This window comes from Thamnophis elegans, chromosome 5 (assembly GCF_009769535.1).
Source record: "Thamnophis elegans isolate rThaEle1 chromosome 5, rThaEle1.pri, whole genome shotgun sequence".
Taxonomy (NCBI): domain Eukaryota; kingdom Metazoa; phylum Chordata; class Lepidosauria; order Squamata; family Colubridae; genus Thamnophis; species Thamnophis elegans.
The window spans coordinates 90,150,044-90,174,759 of NC_045545.1; the positions used below are offsets into that span (position 1 = coordinate 90,150,044).

Sequence of the window (24,716 nt, forward strand, 5' to 3'; positions counted from 1 at the left end):
ACGAGGTTTACATGACACAAGAAGGGGGTCTACATGACACAGGAAAGCCAGGTACTTTGGGATGATCGATAAGATGTCTAAGAGTATAAAAGACTGTAAATAACTGCCCTTCGGGGTTCAGATTTTGCTTGACCAATCGCTCCTGAACCTTTGCGCAAATAAACCTCTCCCTCTGACAAAGAGCTGGTCTTGTCTCATTTTCTGCTACAATAGCAAGCTCCCATTTTTGTACAGATAGTCCTCGAGTTAACAACCCCAATTGAGCCGAAAATTTCTGCTGTTAAGTAAGACATTTGTTAAGTGAGTTTTGCCCCATTATGACTTTTCTGGCCACAGCGATTTAAGTGAATCACTGCAGTCGATAAATTAAGTAAATCTGACTTCCCCATTGACTGCTTCTCAGAAGGTTGCAAAAAGGAGATCTTATGACCTCGGGACACTGCGACCGTCATAAATAAGAGCCCAGTTACCAAGCATCTGAATTTTGATCACACGATCGTGAGGAATGCTGCAAAGGGCACGACTATGAAAAGCAGTTCCAAGTCATATTTTTCAGCACTGCTGTAACTTTGGTCACTAAACGAACTGTTGTTAAGTCGAGAACTACCTGTATCTAGCATTAGACTATGGCGAGTTTCAGGTATTTTGAGTCTTTTAATCAGGAGGCGAATAGTTGAAGCTTTCCTTTTCTAGCTGCCTTTTCTAGGAGCGAAAACAAGCTTGTAAAGATCCTCAGTGAGGAGTCTTGGAAGAAAATCCCACCTTGGTTCAAACAACCCCAGTACACGTGTCTCATCTACCCTGCAGAAAAATGAAACTTTGCTAGGCTCGAACTCATGGGAGGGGAGAACTGGCCGCCCTGACAGGCTGAGGAGGAAGCGGATTAAAACAATATTTTTTAAAAAATGGATAATTATCGTGCGTGGCTGTCTAGCGTAAATGCAATATAGAAGGAAGAGATCTACAGTAGGGGAACACGCAATACTGCAAACTTCCAGGCTACACTACGCTTCCGTCGTAGGACGCGATTCTCCAACGTTTCCGCAGTTCCGAAGCCCCGCCCTTCCCCCACCCCCTCTTCCTTTCCTTTCCGCCCGGCCGACGTGACACAGCACAATAGCCGAAGGCAGGCGGAAAGAGCGTCTCGGAGCGCGGTGCATGCTGGTCCGCGTAGTCTCGCGACTGGAGAATGAGACTTCGTATTTTGAGTGGCACGGTTTCTGACCAAGGAGAAATGAAGGGGCGGGGAAACTTCCAGCCAATTAAACAGAGGCAAAGGCTAGAAGGAAGGCGGGCTTCCGGTGTGACTGGAAGAGCTGCTGAGGGGAGCCGGAAGAGACCGTCGAAGCTTTTTGAGGGGAAGAGAAGCGAGTGGCGGGAGGCCCAAGTGAGGCGACAGGTAACCGTAGGCGGGCTTGGCGGGAGCGCCCAGAAAAGTTGTGGGTGAGGGTAGCCTTTCTCAACCGCTCAAACGCACCCTTTCAAGTCCGAACGGGGGTTGGGGATGATGGGAATTGTAGTCCAGCACCCAGGTGAGGCTTACAGGGGCGGTTTTAGAAAGTTTGGGCTGAAGAAGTATTCCAGTACATGAGGGGCTTCCATAAAGAAGGGGGGGTGTTGACCTGCAAAGCACCAAAGGACAAAGCAATGGATGGGGTGGGGGGAACAAGGAGAGAAGAAACTCAGAACTAAGTAGAAATTTCCTCACAGTTAGAACAATTAACCAGTGGAACGACTTGTCTCCAGAAGTTGTAAATGCTCCAACACTGGAAGTTTATAAGAAGATGTTGAATGACCATTTGTCTGAAGTGGTGTAGGGTTTCCTGCCTAAGCAGGGGGTTGGACTAGATGACCTCCAAGGTCCCTTCCAACTCTGTTATTTTATTCTATTCTAAAATATCTGGTTATTGTTAGTTAGGGAAACATGTTCCTTCCTTATCTCAGAATCCCATGTGTAACTTTAGAGTGCTTCTACAGGTTCAGCTTATTCCATTTGCAATTGGCATCTTTAAATGGGATCCAAATGTGGACTATGAAAAGGGGGGGGGGGAATCAGACAGTTTAGGTCCATTTCCCTCAGAGTTTTCTCTTTGATTTGATGCCATTCTGACGTGAGTTCATAAAGGTATCAACTTCCTGTGGCTTTGGGAAGCTGACCTTTTGTGTTATCCTGCTTGACACCTTGGGATCATTGCAGGCAATACTGAGTTATTTTAACAGAGATCCTAAAGGGCCATCAATATTATTTCATTAAGAGCAAGAAAATGCCAGTAAGCAGCCAAAGGTCACCGTTGGCTTAAAAAGCAATCTTGTTCCAGCTTTTGTTATTTTGTTCTGTTCCATTCATCTCCAGAGGGTCTGATTTCCCCAAGCCTCCAAACTCAGTTATGTGTTCTGGCTGATCCTTGGCAGTCCACCTGCCAATCAGAAGTAATCTGTCGGTTTTGATTTCTATTCTGATTGACTGAAGGGGGAAAAGATCCAGTGTGGGAGCAAAAGGGGAGAGTCATCATGGCCTCCACCCAGAAAGAGCTTGGAGCTAACACATCCTTTCCTTGCTAATTTTCCGCTTGCAGGGGTTTTTGCCTGTCTGGGTGCAACTGAAGAAAAAGGGGCCTGCAGTGGTGAGATTCATTCTTCTTAGGGTGCCAGCCAAACCTACCCTTTTCCACAGGGCCCAAATGATGCCAGTCCCGTCCTCGTGGGATTGTTCTTGACTTGGGATTCCTTACTTGTTTGTTTTGGCAAAGCCTTTTAATCTCCAAGACTACTGCAGTTGGTGGTTTGAGAGAACACAAAAATTGAGAAACACAATTGTTCTTGCCACCTTGTTGTAGAATTGAATAGAATAGAATTCTTTATTGGTCAAGTGTAATTGGACACGCTAGGAATCTGCCTTTGGTGCATAAGCTCTCGGTGTACATAAAAAGACAAGATATATTCATCAAGAATCATAATAAGGTAAACATTTAATGATAGTCATAAGGTACAAATAAGCAATCAAGAAACAATATCAATATAAATCCTAAGGATACAAGCAACAAAGTTAAAGTCATTCAGTCATAAGTGGGAGGAGATGGGTGATAGGAACTATGAGAAGACATAGTAATTGTATCTGAGTTTATTTTAATTGTTTCTGTTTCATAAAGTCCACTACTACACAAGTTACGACCACAAGTGAGCCCAAAATTTCTGTTGCTAAGCATGACGTGTTAAGTGAGTTTTATCTCATTTTAGGACCTTTGTTGCCACATTTGTTCTAACACATTTGCCACATTTCTTAAATTAGTAACATACTTAAGTGAATCTGGCTTCCCCATCGACTTTGCTTCTCAAAAGGTGATCACATGGCTCTGGGGCACTGTAACTGTCATAAATATGAGTCAATTGCCAAGTACCCGAATTTTTATCATGACCATGGAGATGCTGCAGCAGTCATAAATAAGAAAAATGATCATAAGTCTCTTTTTTCAGTACTTTTATAACTTCAAATAGTCATTAAATGAATTATAAGTCAAGGACTATCTGTACAGTAGAACCTCTGGTCACAACCATAATTTGTTCCATAACTGGTTGCAAACTGGTTTGGTCGTGATCCGGACCTAATTTTGGAAATTTGGTGCTTACAAAAAAAAAAAAGGCATGGAAGGAGAAATTGGCTGCAAAAAAGAAAATGTGGATTTTTTTTTATCGGAAGCCAATTTGGTTGTGGTCAGAAGCATTTGTGACCAGAGGTTCTACTGTACATGCTGGAATTTTTTCATTCAGTTAAGTCTGTCAAGGTGATAAGACTAATATGCATGCAATATATTTATACTGTGTTTTTAAAATATTTAAAATATAGCATGGTAGTTACTGTTAGTTTATTATCCAGCCTGTGTGTATGTATAATATAGAGTTATATGTTCAACTCAAAGTGACAAACTATACCTAATACTCTCTTGTCTCTTATTTTCCCAACAACAGCAACCCAGTAAGAGTTGAGCTGAGAGGCTAACTCTGTTGGCTTTCATGACTAAGGCAGGACTGGAACTCAAACATCTCCTGGTTTCTAGGCCAGCTAATAAAGTTCATGGAGTAATGTGATTAATTAGTTTACTACAATTTTCCCCTTGTATACAGAAAGCCAGTTTGGGCTAATGTTAAGGTACCCAGCTAGAGACTCCGTTCAAATCATGCGTTACTCATGAAAGCCAGCTGGGTTACCTTAGGCCAGTCACCTTCTCTCAGCCCAGGGTTGTTCTTGTGGGGAAAATAGGACAAAGGAGCATTAGGTATATTTGCCAGCCTTATTTGCAAAAATAATAAAGGCGGGATATAAATGAATACCTATGGCAAAGGTGATATTTGAGCTCAGTGTTGGGAAAACATTTATACATCAGTAGACTCATTTGCATGACTGTTGCATCATCAACTGGGATCAAAGCCAGAATACTTTTATGCAAACATTTATGCATTTTGATGCAACTGGTACTGCAGCCTCTCAGGATTTGTAATATTTGTATTTTAGCCCTAATGTTAAGTTTGCCCCAACATTGTTCTGACAAAGTCAGATCCATATGGCATAGAGGGCCTTGTAGCCTAATGTATACAATTGCAATTCTTTTTAGCTTATTTTCTAGCTTTCCTTTGCTAGGTAGGTTGCTATTTGGAGGAGACCTTACTAAAATTATTATGGTACATTCTACCTAATGTGAGTGGAATGCAATAGGGACGTGGTGGCTCAGTGGCTAAGACACTGAGCTTGTCTATCAGAAAGGTCGGCAGTTTGACGGCTCAAATCCCTAGTGCTGCGTAATGGAGTGAGCTCCTGTTACTTATCCCGGCTGCTGGCAACCTAGCATTTCGAAAGCACATAAAAAATGCAAGTAGAAAAATAGGGACCACCTTTGGTGGGAAAACAGTGTTGCCTGCGCCCTTGGCATATAGTCATGCCAACCACATGACATCTTAGGACAGTGCTGGCTCTTCGGCTTTGAAACGGACATGAGGACTGCCCCCTAGAGTTGGGAATGACTAGCACATATGTGCGAGTGGAACCTTTACCTAATGTGAGTAATAGAGGAGTGCACATTTTATGTAGTTTGAAGGAACAAAATGAATATTCTTACTTTATCTCTTCAAAATCACAGACATTGAACAAAGCAAATTTGAGCACTTGGCTGACCATTAGGAATAGACTGGATGTCTAATTTAAATAGACCTTCTTGGATAAGTGAATACAAAATTTAAAGAGGAGCAATTGGAAATCTATTTGTTTGACAAATTTTATTTTGCTATGTCATCTTCCCCAAGTCTCTGATAATCTTACCCAAAGATAATTTGATATGCACCAAAGTGCTGTTGTTGTAAAAATTGCTTATGTCACGACCTAAGATTCCTAAGTGACTTTCTTGGCTTTTAAAGGAAGAATGTAGTTGGAAGAGGATAGCATGAAAGCAAGGAGCATGTGTCTGTTATAGGGGACATGGATTGGTTCCTTCAGAACCCTTATCCTTCCTTTGTTTTGGAGAACTTCAGAATAGCTGTTTATAAATATGACTAGTGATGGCTAACCTTTTTGTTGTCGAGTGCTTAAAGCACGCACATGCACCCATAATACAGTGCACGCACAAACCACCAGTGTGGCCCATGCATGCAATATGACCTGTGTTCGCCCCACGCATGCACCTGACCCCCGCACTCCCCCCACTCCCCTGTGCATGCACATATAACATTCCCCCCGGCCTCCCATGCACGTGCGTGCACTCTCCCTGCATGCACCCTGTGCATGCGCGGCAGAGGCCCGAAAACCAGCTGGCTGGCAAGAGGCATGCACACATGTCCGGTGGAGCTGAGATGAGCGATGGCTTGCATGCCCGATGGCTGCGTGCCAGGTGTGGTATGGGTACCATAGGTTCGCCATCACGGCCCTATACCATTTCAAACAAATGGCTTTCCAATATCTTCTTAAAAACCTCCAATGTTGGAGACCCACAACTTCTGGAGACAAGATATTCCATTGAGGAAATTTCTCCTTATTTCTAGGTTGCTTCTCTCAAGTCAAATTCATTTGCACTTGAGCTTTTTTGAAGAAATGTGCTTTTGGCAATAACATTTTTATTTTGCTGGACTCCCAATATAGTTACTAAAATGCTATCAAGTAATTAATATACTTTTTAAAAAATGACTTTTTTTAATGAATTTTTATTTTCATTTTCATAACATACACTCACATGTATACTATACATAGCCCGTATCATATAGTATTAAATAATAATTACATCAGTTCCTCTTGTCAACAATGCCCAGAAAAATAGAAACCCATTATAGCTCTTCTGCTCTCCATACACCTCTTTCTTCCAACTTTCTATCTTCCCTCCATCATCCTTTCCTACTCTACTTCCCCTCCCTTTCTACTGCTCCTCTCTACAATCCACTCCTCCTTATCCTTCTCATCTTCCCCCCTTACCCTCTCTCCTATCCTTCTCTTCCCATCTTTCTTCTCCCTTCTGTTTCCCACTCCTCTCATTGGTGTATTTCTGCTAAATGCCAATATGCTTAACATATCCTAGTTTTAAAGAAAAAATAGTAATAATAATAGTAATGAAAATATAAGAAAAAAACAATATACATGTGGGGTCAAATTACATTAAAATCTAACACGTCTCGTCAAACCTGATATATATCCCTCCCCCCCAACCCCCAACAACCTCCCCCCCCCCCCGACTTCGCAGAACCCGTACACGGTATAGATTTTTTAACAAACACAGTCTAAAATATATTGGAGAAAAGAATAAAAAATTGATAACAAAAAAAATATGACTTTTTAAAGGTAGGCATTCCTTTTTATGTTGATCAGGTTTTATTTTTGGCCACAGGGATGTGTGATTATCTGATGAGGAAAGTGATAGTCATTCTGTCCTTGGTTTCAATACTTTTTTTGAAAATTAAGCACTATTCTCAAAAATCTAGCTGTGGTAGATTGTTGGGCTTTTGTGCTGTTTCATTTGGCAGTTTCTCTGTTTTAATAATGTATAAATCTTCCATGAAATCTGCATCAAACATTTCTGAAATAGCACCTGACTCTGGACTCTACTTTTTTTAACATTTGTCTGCATTGTTTTTCTACATTGAAGATTTGGTACTGGAATTGAATGTGAAGAGGCAGATTACTAGTTCTAAAGAGAAAAAAAGAAACCAATTTCTTTTGGCACGCAAGAATTAATGAAAATTATAATAGCATAGCTACTTCAGCAGTTGGAATTGTGTTCTTCATTATCCATATTTTTGCAAGAGAATACCCCAAATTCAGATAAAACTAATACTGTAATTGGTGCAACCCAAGTGGGAAATTGCTTAACAACAATAGCATCATAGGGAGGTGTCTATGGAGATTCTCAATCATTCAGGTCCTGGTTGTCCCAAATATGCTTTTTCAAGGGGCAACTGAACTTTGTTTTGCTTTGAAGACATTTCGCTTCTCATCCAAAAAGCTTCTTCACCTCTGACCGGATGGTGGGGAATGGAAGGGTTTATATTCCTTGCAGGTTATTTGCATTTTTTTAGAGAGTTGTTGAGGCTACTTGGACATTCATCTGTGTCCTCAGGGTCACCTGAGTAGTGCAAATGGATTTGGAGTCTTCCTGGAACTGCTAAAAGGGGCAGTGTGTTGTGGAGCTGTGCTGTCTGCAGGATGCTTATGCCCTGTGTCCCTTCACTGTTGAACACAGGCACAAGCTGTTGGGGAAGAGTCCTTGTTGTCTGCATCTCAAACTGAAGTGCAAATGGTCCCTGTAGTCTGCAATTTTTTCTCCTGGAAATCCCTTCCTACTCTCACGCCGTTTGAAGAGAAAGTGCATAGCTAGATGTCTATGGAGACTCTCAGCCATCCAGGTCATTGTTGTCCCAAAAGTGCTTTTTCAAGAGGCAACTGGACTTTCTTGTTGTTTTTCTTCGAAGATGTCATAGGCGTGTAGAGAGGATTGAATTAGGGGGTCAGATTTGATGCTGTGCCAGCTGCCAAAATTGAATGTATCTATATTACTTTTCTGGAAACGTGATTGCCAGGACTGAAGCGTTCGTGATGAATTCTTATCTCTTTCTAGGATGTCTTCTGGTGCTTTATTCCCAACCTTGGTGCCCGGCTCTCGGGACTCATCAAGCAAATACCTGGTCGAGTTCCGTGCAGGAAAGATGTCTTTGAAAAGCAGCACGGTCACCCCTGATAAGAGGAAGGGCCTTGTCTACATACAGCAAACGGATGATTCCCTCATTCACTTCTGTTGGAAAGACAGGACATCTGGGAACGTGGAGGATGTAAGTGGAACACTCCAGCCATTGGATACATAGATTTAAAGCATGTTTGCCCATTGATAGCTAAAATAGAATGCTCCTATGCTTTTTTATTTATTAGAGTTTCACCCCACCTCTAAGTAACTCACGGCAACTTTTCCTATTTTCCCCACCATAACATCCCTGTGAGATGGGTTGGACGGAGAGAAAAGTGACTAGCCCAAAGTCACCAAGCCGGCTTTTCATGCCTAAGGTGAGATACTAGAGCTCACCGTCTCCTGGTTTCTAGGCCAGCACCTTAACCACTAGACCAAGCTGGCTCTCACTTATAATAAGAAATTAAGTTACATGCTTTGGGGTGACATAGTTTAGTCCCCTTTTCTCTCGTGCTCCTATTTTAGCAAGAAACAGAATAAATATAGAATATGTGAATCTATGTAGAATTACCTCTTTCTGCATAGAGGCAAGTATTTATTTACTTTCATTGTGCATCTAGCTTCTGCAGCTCTTTCTCGAAAACCATGCCGATAAACATATAATTCAAATTGTGTACAAATTATGTTTTCTGCTTTCCCCTGGAGCATCCTGTTTTTTTCTCATGAAGCATATTGAGTCACTATCCATAATTTTTCTCTTCTTTGAAAATGAACCTTCAAGAAAGGGAATTGCTTTGTGGTTTTCCAGGCATCTTTTAATCCCCAAATTTCTTGCCTGGACAATAGATGGGAATGAGAGAACATTTGATCTAGAAGATTTGATCCCCCCCCCCCCTGGATAATTGGAATGGTACCTTGCAAGGGAGCAATCGAACATGAAGTTTTCTTTTTCCCTTATTGTAGATTGAGAAGTTAGTTGTTGATCAGCATTGATAGATTATGTAAGTATTTAGATCCTGCCTTTGTTTTTTTTAGGACTTGATCATATTTCCTGATGACTGTGAATTTAAGAGGGTGTCTCAGTGTACTACTGGCCGTGTCTATGTGTTGAAGTTCAAGGCTGGATCCAAGAGACTGTTCTTCTGGATGCAGGTTTGCGAGTTCCTCAGTCTCTGTGTCCTGCGCTTCTCCGGGAATTTTAGTGTGGTTCTGTACAGTAGAACGCCAGTGCATCTAGAGAAGAGTTTAAGTGACAGCAATCATGAAATTGATAGGGAAGAGGTAGCCACCACAACTTTGGATCGAGGTCATACCATGTTTTCCCGAAAATATGACCTACTCAGAAAGTAAGTCCTAACTTGATTTTTACCCATGCACCCAATATAAGCTCAGAAAGTAAGTCCTAACTTGATTTTTACCCATGCACCCAATATAAGCTCTACCCCCAAAATAAACCCTAATTAAGACCCCACCCACTCCATGGTGCACGGGTAAAATTAAGCTAGGTTGGGGATGGGGGGATGGAGCTGCCTTCAGACAGTTGCAGCCAGGGTTTGCACCCCTCGGCCCAGTTCTTCTGCAGCCTGCAAGGCTTTCCTGAAGGCCTCTGTAGCTGATAACAGAGCTCTGGATTGATCTGGAGTTCTGTTATCGGCTGCAGAGGCCTTCAGGAAAGCCTTCCTGCCCTTGCTGGATTAAGAAGTTCCTGAAGTGAAAAAGAGGCTGGAGGTGACTTGCACAAGTGAGGTGAGTCAGTGGATGACATTTCACCCCCCCTCCCCCCAAAAAGGACCTGGTGCCTTTTTTGGTGACAACAAAATATAGGACAGGTTCTTATTTGTGGGGAAACAAGGGGAGTGTCCATTGTAACCTCGAATGGTCGCTAATTGGCCATAAATTGAGGACCTCTATTGAGAAAGCTAAGATGTTTAGAATTACTCATCAGTCCTGAAGAAAATGTTTTTTTTTCCTTCCTTCCTTCCTTCCTTCCTTCCTTCCTTCCTTCCTTCCTTCCTTCCTTCCTTCCTTCCTTCCTTCCTTCCTTCCTTCCTTCCTTCCTTTCTTCCAGGAACCTAAGACAGAGAAAGATGAAGAGCATTGTCGTAAGGTGAACGAGTACATCAACAATCCACCCATTCCTAGAACTCTAGGAGGCAGTGGAAGTGGGGGCCATGAACTTTCTGCCCTTGGAGGTAGGAGCCTTTCCAAGAAGCTCTTTCTGCTCAGGATTAGTCATTTAGTTCTGGTTCTTTAGGAATTCTTTTAAATCCGGTTAGAAAATCTTCGATGCTGGCTAAACATCAAAATCACATATAAAATAGTAAAAACCCGTGCTTTGATAGTAGCATATATACTTTTAGATTAGGCAGCATCTGCAGTTCAATCAATCAATCAGAATAGAGCTGGAAGGACCTTGGAGCTTGAACCTCCAGTGATGAAGCACCTACAACTTCTGGAGGCCAGCAGTTCCACTGGTTAATTGTCCTCACTGTTAGGAAGTTTCTCCTTAATTCCAGGATGCTTATCTCCTTGATTACTTTCCATCCATTGCTTCTTGTCTTGCCTTCTGGTGCTTTGGAAAATGAAAGCACTTTACCAAGTCCTCCTAAGCCCATTGGTCCAATCACCCTCCTCTTTGTGGAAACCCCTCAAATACTGGAAGATTACTATCATGTCACCCCTAGTCCTCCTTTTCTGTAGAGTAGCCATACCCAGTTCCTGCAACCATTTTTCGAATGGATTGTAGGAAAATGTTCTGAAAGGAAAGTGTTAAAATGCATTTTTGGGTATATCTGTTAAAGTAGCACCAAAACTTTCATTCTGTTAAACAGTTTTCATTGTGTGGCATTTAGTTGCACGATTAAAAATATTTTGTCTTATTTTTTTAGGTGATTGTGGCTTGCAAAGTCTTCTGGGAAACATGAGTCATAACCAGCTGATGCAGTTGATTGGACCAATGGGCTTAGGAGGACTTGGTAAAGTGCTTTCATGATATTTATGTAAGAATGATATTTAAATTTTGTCTTTGCTTTTAGTTTTAGAAAATGCCTATCTTTCCCCTGATGAGACTATACTTAAACCAAAGTCCCCTGATTTGTGAATGTTGGTGTGGGATGCAGGAGCATTAGTATAAACTACAGGTGCCAAAACTCAATCGTGTTATGTGACATATCGTGACTTTTTTGCCTTTGTGGAGTTGGTATGGGTGTGGCCTGCGCATGACGCATTCAGCCCATGGGCCGCCAGTTTGATAGGCCTGGTTTAAATCATTTTTTTTCTTCATTGGTTGGTCAACCAGCAAGACCTTTTGCCAACCACTGAATTGATGCCAAACTCCTCCTATTGCATGAATGCAGGTAGAATTGTTCTGTTGCTTTCTAGTATATGAAAGAGCTAAGAATGGTGCTTCCAAATATTTCCATGTTAATCAAAACTAATAGAACAAGACAAAGAAGAACTCTTTCCTTTCCTCTCCTCGCCTCTCATCCCCTTCCCCCTTTCCTTTTCCTTTTCTCTTTCCTTTCATTCCCTTTCCTTTTCTCCCCTTCACCTTCCTTTTCTTTCATTCACTTACCTCAGTGTGGCATGAGATCCTCAGTAAGCATATTTGGATAGTGTGATACTTTGGGAGAGGTGTTGAATTGAATTGAATTTATTGCACTTATATGCCGCCCTTTTCCCCGGAGGGGACTCAGGGCGGTTCACAATCCAAGTCAGGGAAGGGGATACAGATAAGGGATAAAAAGACAAACAAAACAATACACAATTTAAAAGCACACAACAACCATACCATTCGAGGGGGGGGGGCAAAAGCTCTTTAGCCCCAGGCCAGTCGGAACACCCAGGTTTTAAGGGCTTTGCGGAAGGCCTGGAGGGTGGCGAGGATTCGAATCTCCACCGGGAGCTCGTTCCATAGGGTCGGAGCAGCCACAGAGAAGGCTCTCCTCTGGGTAGTCGCCAGTCGGCATTGGCCGGCGGATGGAATTCGGAGGAGGCCTAATCTGTGGGATCTAGATTGGTTTGATATATGAAATTTGTGGAAGACATGGTACACAGGCATTATTTCGGTGATTCCTTTTGAGAGTTCACAGCAAGATTGAGAGGTCCTCTCACTGATAACAGTTTTACAGTGTTGGAATGCAAAATTTGGCCTCTCGCGAGAGAATAAACTTTTCCAAATACATGTTTTGATAAACTTTTTTCTAAGAAATGACTTTTTTAAAAAAAATCTTATTGTTAATTGTGCCAATAGGTGGTCTTGATGCTCTTACAGGTCCCGGTCTGGCTAGTCTGTTGGGCAGTGGGGGGCCTCCAACGAGCAGCTCTTCTTCCAGGTAAGAAGTTTAACTTACTATTTAAATTTCCTTTTAAATATTAAGGTAGGGATAGAAGTTAATTTCATTATACTGCCCCCTAGAGTTGGACATGAGTAGTTAGGGCAGTGGCCCCCAACCTTTTGGGCACCAGGGACCAGTCCTATGGAGAAAGGTTTTTCAGTGGACCAGAGTGGCGGGGAGGAAGGAGATTCACATGCTGCCTGCATCCCATGGATGGGGCTTCGCTTGTTTGTGTGGCCTGGTTTCTAGCATGCCACAGAACACAGACCAGGAGTTGGGGACCCTTAGGTCAGGGGAAATCTTTACCTTTAATGTTTTGAGACCTCTCAGCCTCACAGTAGAGCAATTTTATGCCACAAAATCAGATCTCCTTTAGCTGAACCAATTGAGCCATGCTGTAATTGTGGCATCTTAAAGTTACCATAGTTATAGGGCACTCTGGACAAATAGTTCTTTCAGTGCCAGTTTTGCACCTACAAGTGTGAGATGGGAAGGGACGTTGTCAGTTCATCAGTGGAGGTCCAAGGAGGACTATAACAATTCTGAGAGCTGTCAGCCTTCTGTGGCACTTTCATAGCTCATTATATTAGCCACCCCCCCCCCCCAAGAATTATGCTTGTGCAGCTGGTCCTTAGTTTACGATTGCAATGCAGTCTGCCCATTATGGTTGCAAAGCAGGTCCTCACGTGACTGATCCAATTTTATGACCTTTTTTTGAGGCAGTCATTAAGCAAGCACCGTGATCATTAAATGAACTCATTGTTTGCTTTAGGATGTTTTTGCTGAATACTGGAACACCAGTTTTTAGCAAAAACATCAAAAATTGTAGTCGTGTGACTAAAGAGATGCTGCAAGCAACCATAAATGCAGCCTGGTTGCCAAGTGCCTGAAATGCGGTGTGACGGGAAACGTTGCAACTGGGTTGTAAGTACCTCTTTGGGGGTCGTAATTTCAAATAGTTGCTAAGTGACTGGTCATAAGTGGAGGACTGCATTTATTTGGGAAAAATATCAGTGCTTCTTACTTATTTCAATAATTCTTGTGTTAACTATATAGACCAGCTGTCCCAAAGGTGCTTTTTTCAAGAGGCAACTTGACTTTCTGGTTTTTCCCTGAAGACGTTTCGCTTCTCATCCAAGAAGCTTCTTCAGCACCTGGCACAAAACTGCAGTCTCTGCCTCCTACTCCCCCTATAGGCGAGCCACTTACGAAAGAATTCTTCCTGAAGGAGCTGGCCGTGGCTTTTGACTTGAAAGACCAACTTAAAGATTTTAAAGAGGAGATAAAAGAACTTTTTGAGGAGTTGCGTGATAAAATTGATACCAGGTTTGCTAAAATCAGTGATGATATGCTGGGGCTTGTAAATGTACTGACAAAACGTGTTTCCAGAATTAAAGATAGTCTAGAGGATCTTAATGAAGCCAATATTAATTTGACATCGAAAACAGAGGTGGTGCAACAAAAAGTTGAAAATGCTGAAAAAAAAATTATTATGATACAGTACAGACAAATGGAGCTGGCATTAAGAGTAAGGGGGTTGCGTGAAGATAAGCAGGAAAACCTGAAACAGATTTTTTCAGAAGCCTTTGCTAGTCTGTTGGGAAGACCGGGGGCTAAATTTGACTGGCAAATTGATAAAGCTTATCGTGTTAATTCTTGGCTGGCAAAGCAGAAGCAGCTCCCTCGAGACATTGTTATATATTTTACCACAAGAGAGCTCAGAAACACGATATTACAAGAGTCTTATAAAACTAAGCTCCAAATTGGGGGTCAAGACCTGATTGTTTTGAAAGAGATACCACCTCAAATGTTAAGAGCCAGGAGAGATTATGCTTTCTTAGTTGAAGAGCTTAGAAATCGTCAGATACAGTATAGATGGGACGCACCATTCGGCATTATACTCACATTTGATAGGCAAAGATACCGTCTCAATTCAGTATGGAAAGCTCGAGATTTTTATCACAATATTTTGAAGGCTGGACATCCTGTACCATCTGGATCCAGAGAAAGATCACAAGAAGGACAAGATAGACAGCAAACCACACAACTACCAGATAAGATGGATCATCTCTCTCTCCTAGAAGCGCAAGGTGCTATGGTACAAAGACCAAGCCGTATGATTACCAGACGAATGGAGCAACAAGCCAAAATGCAACAACTTCAACAATCACCTGCTATCGGCCAAGAAGCTACAGTAATCAGTCCAAAAGCAGTGGGAGGAGCCAGGCCAAAGATTAAACAGGCTATGCAGGAGGCTCTAAAAAAGCTTCAGGAAATTAAAGATGACAATTAAGATTCTAACATGGAATGTCAATGGATTGAACTCTCCACAGAAGAGTAAGAAAATATTTCACTATCTTAAACAGTTCAAGAATGATATAATTTGTTTGCAAGAAACTCATATTAAATCAACCGATCAAAAACATTTGATTAACCCAAGACTTGGTCAACATTTTGTAGCTTCTGCTATGGAAAAGAAAAATGGTATAGTTATATACTTAAGAAAAGATATGAAAGCTGAATTAATTGAAGCAGATCCCTATGGAAAATACATCGCGTTAGATTTGATCCTAGAAGGGAAAAAGACATTGATTTTGAGAATTTATGCTCCTAATCAACAACAAGATGGATTCTATAGAAATCTTCATGCTAAATTAGTACAGTGGGATTATAGGTCTTGCATACTATTGGGCGACTGGAATGGTGTTATGGATACTAGGAGAGATAAGAAAGTTTCTCGCCCAAACACTCAGATGCGAGCAAAGTTACCTAAATCCTTTTTTGATATGATGGATGACTTTGAACTGAGAGATATCTGGCGAGAAAGAAATGCAGAAGAATATGACTTTACCTTCTTTTCTGATAGGCATCAATCCTTTTCTAGGATTGATTTCATATTAATCATTAATGATTTGCTTTCTAGGGTGAAGAAGACAAAGATTGCGGCTAGAGTTCTTTCGGATCATAACCCAGTTTGGATGGAGTTGGGAGGGGTGGTACAGGCAAGAAGGTCTTGGAGATTGAATGAAAACTTATTTAGATATGAAAAGTATATCAATGATTGTAAAAAATTGCTAACAGAATACTTTGTTTTTAATATGAATAAGGGTACACCTATGGAATTTGTATGAGATGCAAGCAAAGCATATATGAGAGGAGTGTTAATAAATATAAATAAATCACATAGACATAAACAAGGGGTAAAACGAACAGAATTGGAAGATGAAATTAGGAGGAAAGAGTTGGAGTTAACATTGAACCCAGGGGATACAAAGGTTAAGGAAGCAATTACTATATTAAAGGCTCAATTTGATATGTTGATTTCTGAACAGGGAGCTACTAGTTTGTTATATGCAAAACACAATACTTTCTGTAATGCAAATAAACCTGGCAGATGGTTAGCTTATCAGATTAGGAAAAAAAAGGAACTCTCAAAAAATATCTAAATTGATCTACAGAGGGAAGGAAGTGTTCCAACAGGATGAGATTCAAAAGGCCTTCCGGGAATTTTTTAAAGAGCTGTATAAGAGCAGAGGCAAAAATTGAACCAACCAATAACTTCGGGGGAAATTCTGCAGGTAATTAAGCAGTTAAAGGCAGGGAAGGCACCAGGCACAGATGGCTTGACAGCGGCTTACTATAAAAACCTACAGTTAGAAACGGTAGAACCTCTTAGAGAATTATTTAATAAGATTCAAACGGAAGGTAAGGTACCTCCATCTTGGAAGACAGCTTTTATATCCCTGATACCTAAAGAAGATCAAGAAACTACTCAACCAAAAAACTATAGACCTATCTCATTAGTTAATGTAGATTATAAAAATTTTACTAAAATATTAGCAAACAGGTTAATGTTGGTTATTCAACAATTGATACACACGGACCAAACAGGTTTTATTCAAGGGAGACAAATGAAAAGTAATGTTAGATTAATTATTAATGCATTAGAATACTTGGGAAAGAACAACCAAATTCCTGCTGCGTTCATATTTCTGGATGCTGAGAAAGCCTTTGATCGAATTAATTGGCAATTTCTGTTGAAGATATTGCAAAAAATGCAAATAGGCGATAGTTTTTTTACAATCAATCAAAGCAATATATCAACAGCAAACGGCTCAAATTATAGTCAATGGAAGTTTAACAGACTCTTTCCAAATTGGAAAAGGTACAAGACAGGGCTGTCCCTTGTCCCCACTATTGTTTATTATAACCTTGGAAGTATTGTTGAATAAAATACGGGGCTTGGATGGTCTAAAAGGAATTAAGATTAGGCAGCAAGAATACAGAGTGCGTGCTTTTGCGGATGATTTTTGTTATAATATTGGAAAATATCTGCATATCTTAAGGACCACTCAAATGAGAGATATAAATGAGACTGGAAAAAATAGATTGACTTAAATACTTAAAAAAGATGCAAATCTTTTAGAATGGCAGAAGGGTATCAACAAATTTGTATGGGCAGGAAAGAAGCCGAGGGTAAAGATGAAAATAATGCAAGATGTACGTGAAAGAGGAGGATTGAAATTACCTAACTTAAAATTATATTATGATGCAGTGGCATTATCTGTAATTAGTGACTGGACCCATTTAACCAATGATAGAATATTGAATATCGAGGGACATGATTTGGTATATGGTTGGCATGCTTATTTGTTATTTAACAAAAAATTGGATAAGAATTTTAAAAATCATATTTTAAGAAATGCTTTATTGCGGGTCTGGAAAAAATATCAACACAAACTAAACGATAAGTTGCCCATGTGGGCAATTCCTAGACATGCAATTCAAAATATGAATATAGAACAAAAACACGATAGAACCACTTACAGACAACTTCTTACTTCAGAAAGGGGGGTGTTACAATTAAAATCTTTAGAGGTACTTAAAGAGGAGAAGGTAGTTCAAACGTGGTTTCAGTATGGCCAATTACAGGCTAGGTGGAAAATAGATCAAAAAACTGGCTTTGTAAAAGCTGAGGATAATTTGTTTAAACAAATAAGAGATCAAAGCTTAATGCATATAAAGAGGATATATAATGTAATAATACAGATGGATTCCGAAACGGATTAAAGACTGTATGATAAAATGGGCTCAGAATATTGAGGAACCAATAATGCTGGACACATGGGAAAGAATATGGGTAAGAAATGTGAAATTTACACAAGCACAAAATCTGAGAGAAAATTTTTATAAGATGTTTTATAGATGGCATTTAGATCCCAAAAAGCTTGCTTCTATGTATCCGAATGTACAGCCTAAATGCTGGAGATGTGGTTCTCTTGACGCTACATATTTTCATATATGGTGGACATGTCGTAAGGTTAAGGCATTTTGGATAAAAATATGGTGGATCCTGCAAAATATCTTCAAAAGAAGGATAAAATTCACCCCTCAGTTGTTTTTACTAGGTATATGTACTGACTTTACAGCGGTAGAGATTAACTTGGTTCTGTACTTAATAACGGCAGCAAGACTGTTGGTGGCGCAATACTGGAAGAAGAAAGACGTGCCTACAACTCAAGAATGGACTTTGAAAGTTATAAACTTAGCCGAAATGGCAAAAATTTCAGCATATCTTAAAGAACATTCAAACGAGAGATATAAACGAGACTGGAAAAAATGGATTCATTATACACAAAGCAAATATGGGACTAAGAAACTCCAGATAGCCTATGCTTAAGATTAGCAATAACTTAAACTGTTTAAAGTTTGGGTAACAGTAAGAAGCTGAGTTCAACGTAGAGATCTTATCGACCTTTTTTTCCCCCCGCTTTGTTTTAAGACATTTTAGACTGTGTTTGCTAAAAAGTTATACCGTGTACGGGCTCTGGGAAGTCGGGGGGAGGGAAGGGAGGTGGGGTTCTAGGGGGAGGGGGGAAATATAATATGTGTTAGATCTTAAAGCACATGATTGCACTTGTATACTGTGGCTTTTTAATGTTAGTGTAAAAATAGGACAAGCTGAACATATTGGTAGACAATAGAGGTACACCGAAGGGAGGAGTAGAGTGAAAGAAGAAGGAGGGGTGGAGAGGGTGGGAGAGAGGATTGGAGGCAGGAGGAGAAGGAAGGGAGGGAATGTATTGGGAGAGAGGAGTGATAGAGGGGGAGGGGAAGTAGGAAGTAGAGGGGTATGTTGGAAGGAAGAATGAAAGTTGGAGGGGGTGAAAGAGGGTGTATGGTGGGTCAAGGTGGTATATTGGGTTTGTATTGTGGGGGGTATTGTCTATAAAAGCGAGGGCTGTGTTAATTATTCAATGTTATATGCCCCGGTTATGCACAGTATACATGTGATTGTATGGAATGAAATAGAAATAAACGTATTTTCAAAGAAAAAAAATAGATTGATTATATACAAAATAAATACGGGACTAAGAAATTCCAGATAGCCTATGCTTAAGATCAGGAATGATTTAAATTGTTTAAAGCTAGTTTAGCAAGGAGGAGCTAAGTTCAATGTAAAGATGTTATTAATTTCTTATTCTTTTTTCCAAGATATTTTAGACTGTGTTTGTTAAAAATCTATTCCGTGTACGGGTTCTGGGAAGTCGGGGGAGGGTAGGCTGGGGGAGGGTGGGGGGGAGGGATATATATCAGGTTTGATGAGACGTCTTAGATTTTAATGTAATTTGACCCCACATGTATACTGTTTTTTTTTCTTTTTTCTTATATTCTCATTACTATTATTATTACTATTTTTTCTTAAAACTATGATAGGTTAAGCATATTGCCATGTAGCGGAAATACACCAAGGAGAGGAGGAGTGGGAAACAGAAGGGAGAAGAAAGATGGGAAGAGAAGGATAGGAGAGAGGGTAAGGGGGGAAGATGAGAAGGATAAGGAGGAGTGGATTGTAGAGAGAGGAGCAGTAGAAAGGGAGGGGAAGTAGAGTAGAAAAGGATGATGGAGGGAAGATAGAAAGTTGGAGGGTGGTAGAAGAAAGGTGTATGGAGAGCAGAAGAGCTATAATGGGCTTCTATTTTTCTGGGCATTGTTGACAAGAGGAACTGATGTAATTATTATTTAATACTATATGATACGGGCTATGTATAGTATACATGTGAGTGTGTGTTATGAAAATGGAAATAAAATATTCATTAAAAAAAGAAGAAGCTTCTTCAGCAGCATACAGGCCATCCAGTCAAAGATCCAAAGAAAGTGGGTTGGAGATATCAAATCCAGCCCAGAAAAACAAATTGCAGTCATTATTACCTCCTCCCCTTTCGAAGGATTTTTTTCGTGAAGCTATTCAACATGCCTTCGAGGAACAGACTTCTGTGTTAGGAGAGATCATCAGAACTGCCTGTAAAAGGTTATCTGATGAAGTGTGTGATTTAATGGAAACCCTTATTCAACAAATAAGAGAAGACATAGTGGATGCCTGTAAGGGTCTGGCTAGCAAAGTGATCTCATTGGAGGATAGGGTGGAAGAAATTAACCAGTCCAATGAGAACTTAGAGAGTAAATTTGCTTTGAGAATAAGAGTCCTGAAAGAAAATAACCAAGAAAATTTGAAAGAGATTCTTGCAGAAGCTTTTGACCAATTAATTGGTCAACCCAGGGCTGAGTATGATTGGCAAATTGACAAAATTTACCGTGTTAATTCATGGACTGCCAGACAGAGACAATTACCAAGAGATATTATAATCTACTTTGCTACCAGGAATACAAGGAACCTGATACTACAAGCGTCCTATAAAACCAAGTTGCAAATTGCAGGTCAGGAGGTGTTAGTTTTGAAGGAAATTCCACCTAAAATGTTTGGATCTAGGAAAGATTATGCATCTTTAGTGGATGAACTCAGAAACCGCCGGATACAATACAGATGGGAATTTCCAGCCGGATTAGTGGTGAACTATTCGGGACAAAGATATCATCTCAACTCAGTTTGGAAGGCCAGAGATTTTTACAACAATGTATTAAAGGCTGGTTACCCTCCATCTCCAGGATTTAGAGAAAGGGAAGAAGCAGGAGAAGCCAGACAGCAAGATATTCAAGGATCAATGGATGCTGCTCAAGCCTTCAATCTTCTTGTGGAGACAGAAGGAATTATGGAGCAAAGACAAACTCTAGCAGCTACTAAACATAAGGAACAAGAATTAAAGATGCAACAAGTCCAGACAACAATTCAAGAAACTACAAATATTAATACAGAAGCTGTGGGGGGAGCCAGGCCAAAGATGAAATTACAGGATTTCCAGGTGGCTCTTGAAAAGCTTCAGGGAGCTAAAGATGACAATTAAATTTACTAAAAGCACCACCTTCACAACTTAAGCACTGCCTTACATTTGACACTTCCATGGGGGGGAGGGGGGGAAGCACTTTTAAAATAAAACAAATAATCATGTTAAATATTAAGATAGGTATTAACTTAAAGCAGATATTTTTTTATGTGAAAAAAGTAGTTATTTTCTTGGCTGCTTACTTCCATTGTGTTTACCTTGGTACCTTGTTTTGAATTAAGGCTTGTGCATATGTTAGCTTGACTCCAGGCCAATGGGTTGACACCCAAAACTTTTATATTTGCAGGTAGTTGTGTTCCACTCACCCGTCAGCATTGGGAAGAATTCCATACCCACATGATGCCTCGTGCTATATTGCAACACCGGAGTCAATAAAACTCTGTGGATGAATAGCTTTTCTTGTTGTGCCATTAGGTTGACTTCACAATAAACACAGTCTTTATCGTAGCAAGAAATAACCACAAAGATTAACACTGTTAGACATTTCTAGAATAGCATGACAGCAGCAGGCTATGAAACGGAGATGGGACTTCCCCATTCCGAAATAAATCCCGCGGAAAACGTAACATGTCCACAAACCTTTGCTAGCCTTCACTCTCTTTCCCAAAGCAACTTAAAGATGAGCAATTATTTTGACGTCACTTCAACAAGATGCTTGATCGATGGAACATTACTAATTCATTAAATGCTCTGACAAGTGAACATTAACTGGAAAGTATAGATTTTTAAAAAATAGAACGAAAGATAGGAATTCCTGCTTGGTAATGATTTCATTTACATTGTTAACCTTTATAAGTAAAGAGAAAAGGGTAGAAATGGCACCTTTTTGATGAGTTTGATAAATGTAATTTAAGTTTTTTACTGCTGCACCTTGCATACAGTTTGGGGTAGATCAATACAATACTTTCCCCTTAGGCATCGTTAAAAACCCTTGGTCCTCAGAAGTAGGATATTAGACTAAAACCTTCGTAAGTATAAGTTTTAAAGCATAAGATTAGATCTATTTTAATAAGTTAATATACAAATACGTGAATCAGTACTATCTAGAATTAGTTTCTGAAAGTTTTACTTTGATTCTCAGAGTTCTTACCCAAAACTTAGAAGCTTTGGATTACTAACTGTTGATACTCAGGTAGCCTGTAATCCTGAAAAAGACGTTGTAATGATAGTCCCAACAGTTCAGATGCCTGTGTAGCTCTTCAGTTTTTCTACGTTTGTTGTAGCAATAGCAATAGCAGTTAGACTTATATACCACTTCATAGGGCTTTCAGCCCTCTCTAAGCGGTTTACAGAGTCAGCATATTGCCCCCAACAACAATCCGGGTCCTGTATTCTTGTGTATTTTAATGTTGCAAATGTGGCTGTTCCCTTCATGTCGTGGTTTTGTGTTTTTAATTCTTCATTTGATAATCTACTGTAACGTCGTTGCCTCTTTAAAATCCTTAAGTGGTTTGGGTTTAATTGTAAAGTAAAGCAATATTTAAATGCCTATAAAAAAAATCAAACAGTTCTAACAAAAAATGATTTTTATGATGTCTATAGCATGTGGGGAAGAAGAAAAACAAAGCACACATACCAGTTGCCAGCTCTTAATTTCCCCATTCATTCTCCGCTGCTGTTGCTGCTACTGTTGTCCTCTTTTGTGTTTTTTATTTTGCCGTTAATAATCCCTGTTAATAATAAGAAAAGTACATGGCACAATCCACCTAGAATTTCTTGGATCAGGCCTCATGGGGATCCGTGGGCCTGCGGAGAAGAATCTCGCCGGTGCCCTTCTGCATTTTTATGCAAGTTCCCATGGGGCTTGTTCCAAAAAAAAGCGCTTCCTGGCAGATTTTTTTTTTTTTTTGCCTTATCCATGTTACATGAACCTCTTGGAGGATATTAAAAATTAAAAAAAAATTAAAAGGCTTTAGCGAAATGGATTTATTTTTATAATATTTAACAACTGTCAATACCCAACTATATTAACTATTACAAATTCGTATTTACCTTTTTAGAGAAGTCTGTACAGGTTTGTGGACATAAATGTTAAAAACAAAAAGTGTCAATGCAAATAAAGGCTGTTTTGGAGAAGACACCCGAGTTTTGGGTCCTTGCTTTGTCCCTTTGCAGTAATTGGGTGGATCAGCGTCTCTTCTCGTGGGTCATCCTCGAATCCCCTGACCCGGGTTTATTAGACCCACTTTGATTCTGTCAGTTTCCTGGAGAAACCCAAACCCTCGAAAGTTGAGTGTTTTATCTCAGGAGGCAACTCGGGCAGCCAAAGATGGTTCGCAGCATACATGCCTCATAGGCTCAAGTACAGCCATCTCAGCCATAGCAATAGCACTTAGACTGATATACTACTTCACAGTGCTTTACATCCTTCTCTAATTGGTTTACAGAGCTGGCATATTGCCTGCAACAATCTGGCTCCTCATATTACCCACCTTGGAAGGATAGGAGGCCGAGTCAACCTTGAGCCGCTGAGAATCGAACGCCTGGCAGTTGGCAGTATTAGCCTGCAATGCTGGATTCTAACCACTGTGCCATGCAGGGGTAGGTTCCGGCAGGCCCCACTGCCGGTTTGCTCATGGCGAAGCCATGCACGGTTCAATAAAAATTATTCTGCACATGTAGCCAAAAACCAGGAGAACCAGTTTGGGGGCGTGGCCGGCCTAGGTTGCTGCCAGTTTCAGTGATCCAGGCTGCCAAGCGGCTACCGGTTTGGCCAAACCGGTCTGAACCAGTAGGAACCCACCTCTGATGTGATCCCCTTTTGCGACCTTCTCACAAAAGTCAATGGGGAAGCCAGATTCACTTAACAACCATGTTCCTAACTGAACAACTGTAGTGATTCACTTTACATATGAATGGCAAGAAGGGTCGTATACGGGCAAAATCCGCAACTGTCTTCATCTACCAAGAGAAAATTTAGGCTCAGTTGCTGTAAGTCGAGGACTACCCGTATTGCATTGTCACCTTTTCCAGCACACAGGATGGACAAATACACCCCCACCCCCCCCACCCCCCCACCATTACTTTAACCTACACAAACATCTTTGTCTCAACATATTCGGCTCTCTGGAAGATCTGGTTCAGTATTGGTCAACCTTGGAAGACACGGCCTCGGTCGTAATAGCAAGCTCCCATTTTTGTACAGATAGTCCTCGAGTTAACAACCCCAATTGAGCCGAAAATTTCTGCTGTTAAGCAAGACATTATGACTTTTCTGGTGTTGAAAGAAATGTCCTTCTGGGTTCAGCTCCAAGTGGGGAAGACGACACTGGAGACATGGAGGCTGCTTGGAAAGATGGTTTATTGTTGGACAGGGCCACATGGCTTGAGCCCTGACCAGAAAAGGTGATCACATGTTTCAATGTTGATGGAGAAGAAGAGAGAAGGGCTGAGGAAGGGGCTTGCTAGGCTTTTATACCCTGTTTAGTCCCACCTCTCTGTTTCCTGTTCCTGTGTAAGAAATGTATTCTGACTGGTTGTCAGACTCCCATGGTGCCATGCAGGGGCTACTCTCTAGGCTGTGATGAGTTCTCAGTTGCCTTGTGGTCAGTTGAGTAATATCCCTTCCCCCTACAGCTGCAGTGAGGAGAAGTCTTTATTATGTAAAGTGGGCTAGCTTGGCCATCTTAATGGCCCATTAGCTGGGGATGGGCAGAAAGCTATAGGCAACTATTCTGTCTTTTAAAACATGTTTCTTTTCACATCCAGAGAAATATTCTGCCTTTTCAATATTTCCTAGGAATTTCATTTTTCTGGGAGAGGGCTGGATGATAACTTCCTACACTGGCCACAGCGATTAAGTGAATCACTCCAGTCAATAAATTAAGTAAATCTGATTTCCCCATTGACTGCTTTTCAGCAGGTTGCAAAAAGGAGATCTTATGACCTCGGGACACTGCGACCGTCATAAATAAGAGCCCAATGGCCAAGCATCTGAATTTTGCTAGGCTCGAACTCATGGGAGGGGAGAACTGGCCGCCCTAACA

General features: G+C 40.7%; 1 protein-coding gene across 5 annotated transcripts; it reads left to right on the plus strand.

Moving 5' to 3' along the window:
* Nucleotides 1–1,298: 1,298 nt before the first annotated feature.
* LOC116508799 (proteasomal ubiquitin receptor ADRM1-like) lies at nt 1,299–22,808 on the plus strand. 5 transcript variants are annotated; one of them, XM_032217522.1, is made up of 7 exons: nt 1,299–1,399; nt 8,088–8,298; nt 9,186–9,302; nt 10,219–10,342; nt 11,039–11,125; nt 12,403–12,484; nt 21,017–22,808. In XM_032217522.1, exons 2-7 carry the CDS (start codon nt 8,089–8,091, stop codon nt 21,018–21,020), a joined length of 624 nt encoding a protein of 207 aa, XP_032073413.1. In that variant the 5' UTR covers nt 1,299–1,399; nt 8,088; the 3' UTR covers nt 21,021–22,808. The 5 variants fall into 5 exon arrangements, with proteins under 5 accessions (XP_032073413.1, XP_032073414.1, XP_032073411.1 ...); XM_032217523.1 differs by having other exon boundaries at nt 12,424–12,484; XM_032217520.1 differs by lacking the exon at nt 21,017–22,808 and adding an exon at nt 13,606–13,821.
* The last annotated feature ends 1,908 nt before the right edge of the window (nt 22,809–24,716 follow it).

What these genes read in the sequence shown, in the direction of transcription:
- LOC116508799 (XM_032217520.1), top strand. Translation starts at nt 8,089, where the DNA reads ATGTCTTCTGGTGCTTTATTCCCAACCTTGGTGCCCGGCTCTCGGGAC. An exon ending in GACTGTTCTTCTGGATGCAG is followed by an intron (nt 9,303 to 10,218) that starts GTTTGCGAGTTC and finishes CCTTTCTTCCAG; the next exon opens with GAACCTAAGACAGAGAAAGA. An exon ending in AATGGGCTTAGGAGGACTTG is followed by an intron (nt 11,126 to 12,402) that starts GTAAAGTGCTTT and finishes TTGTGCCAATAG; the next exon opens with GTGGTCTTGATGCTCTTACA.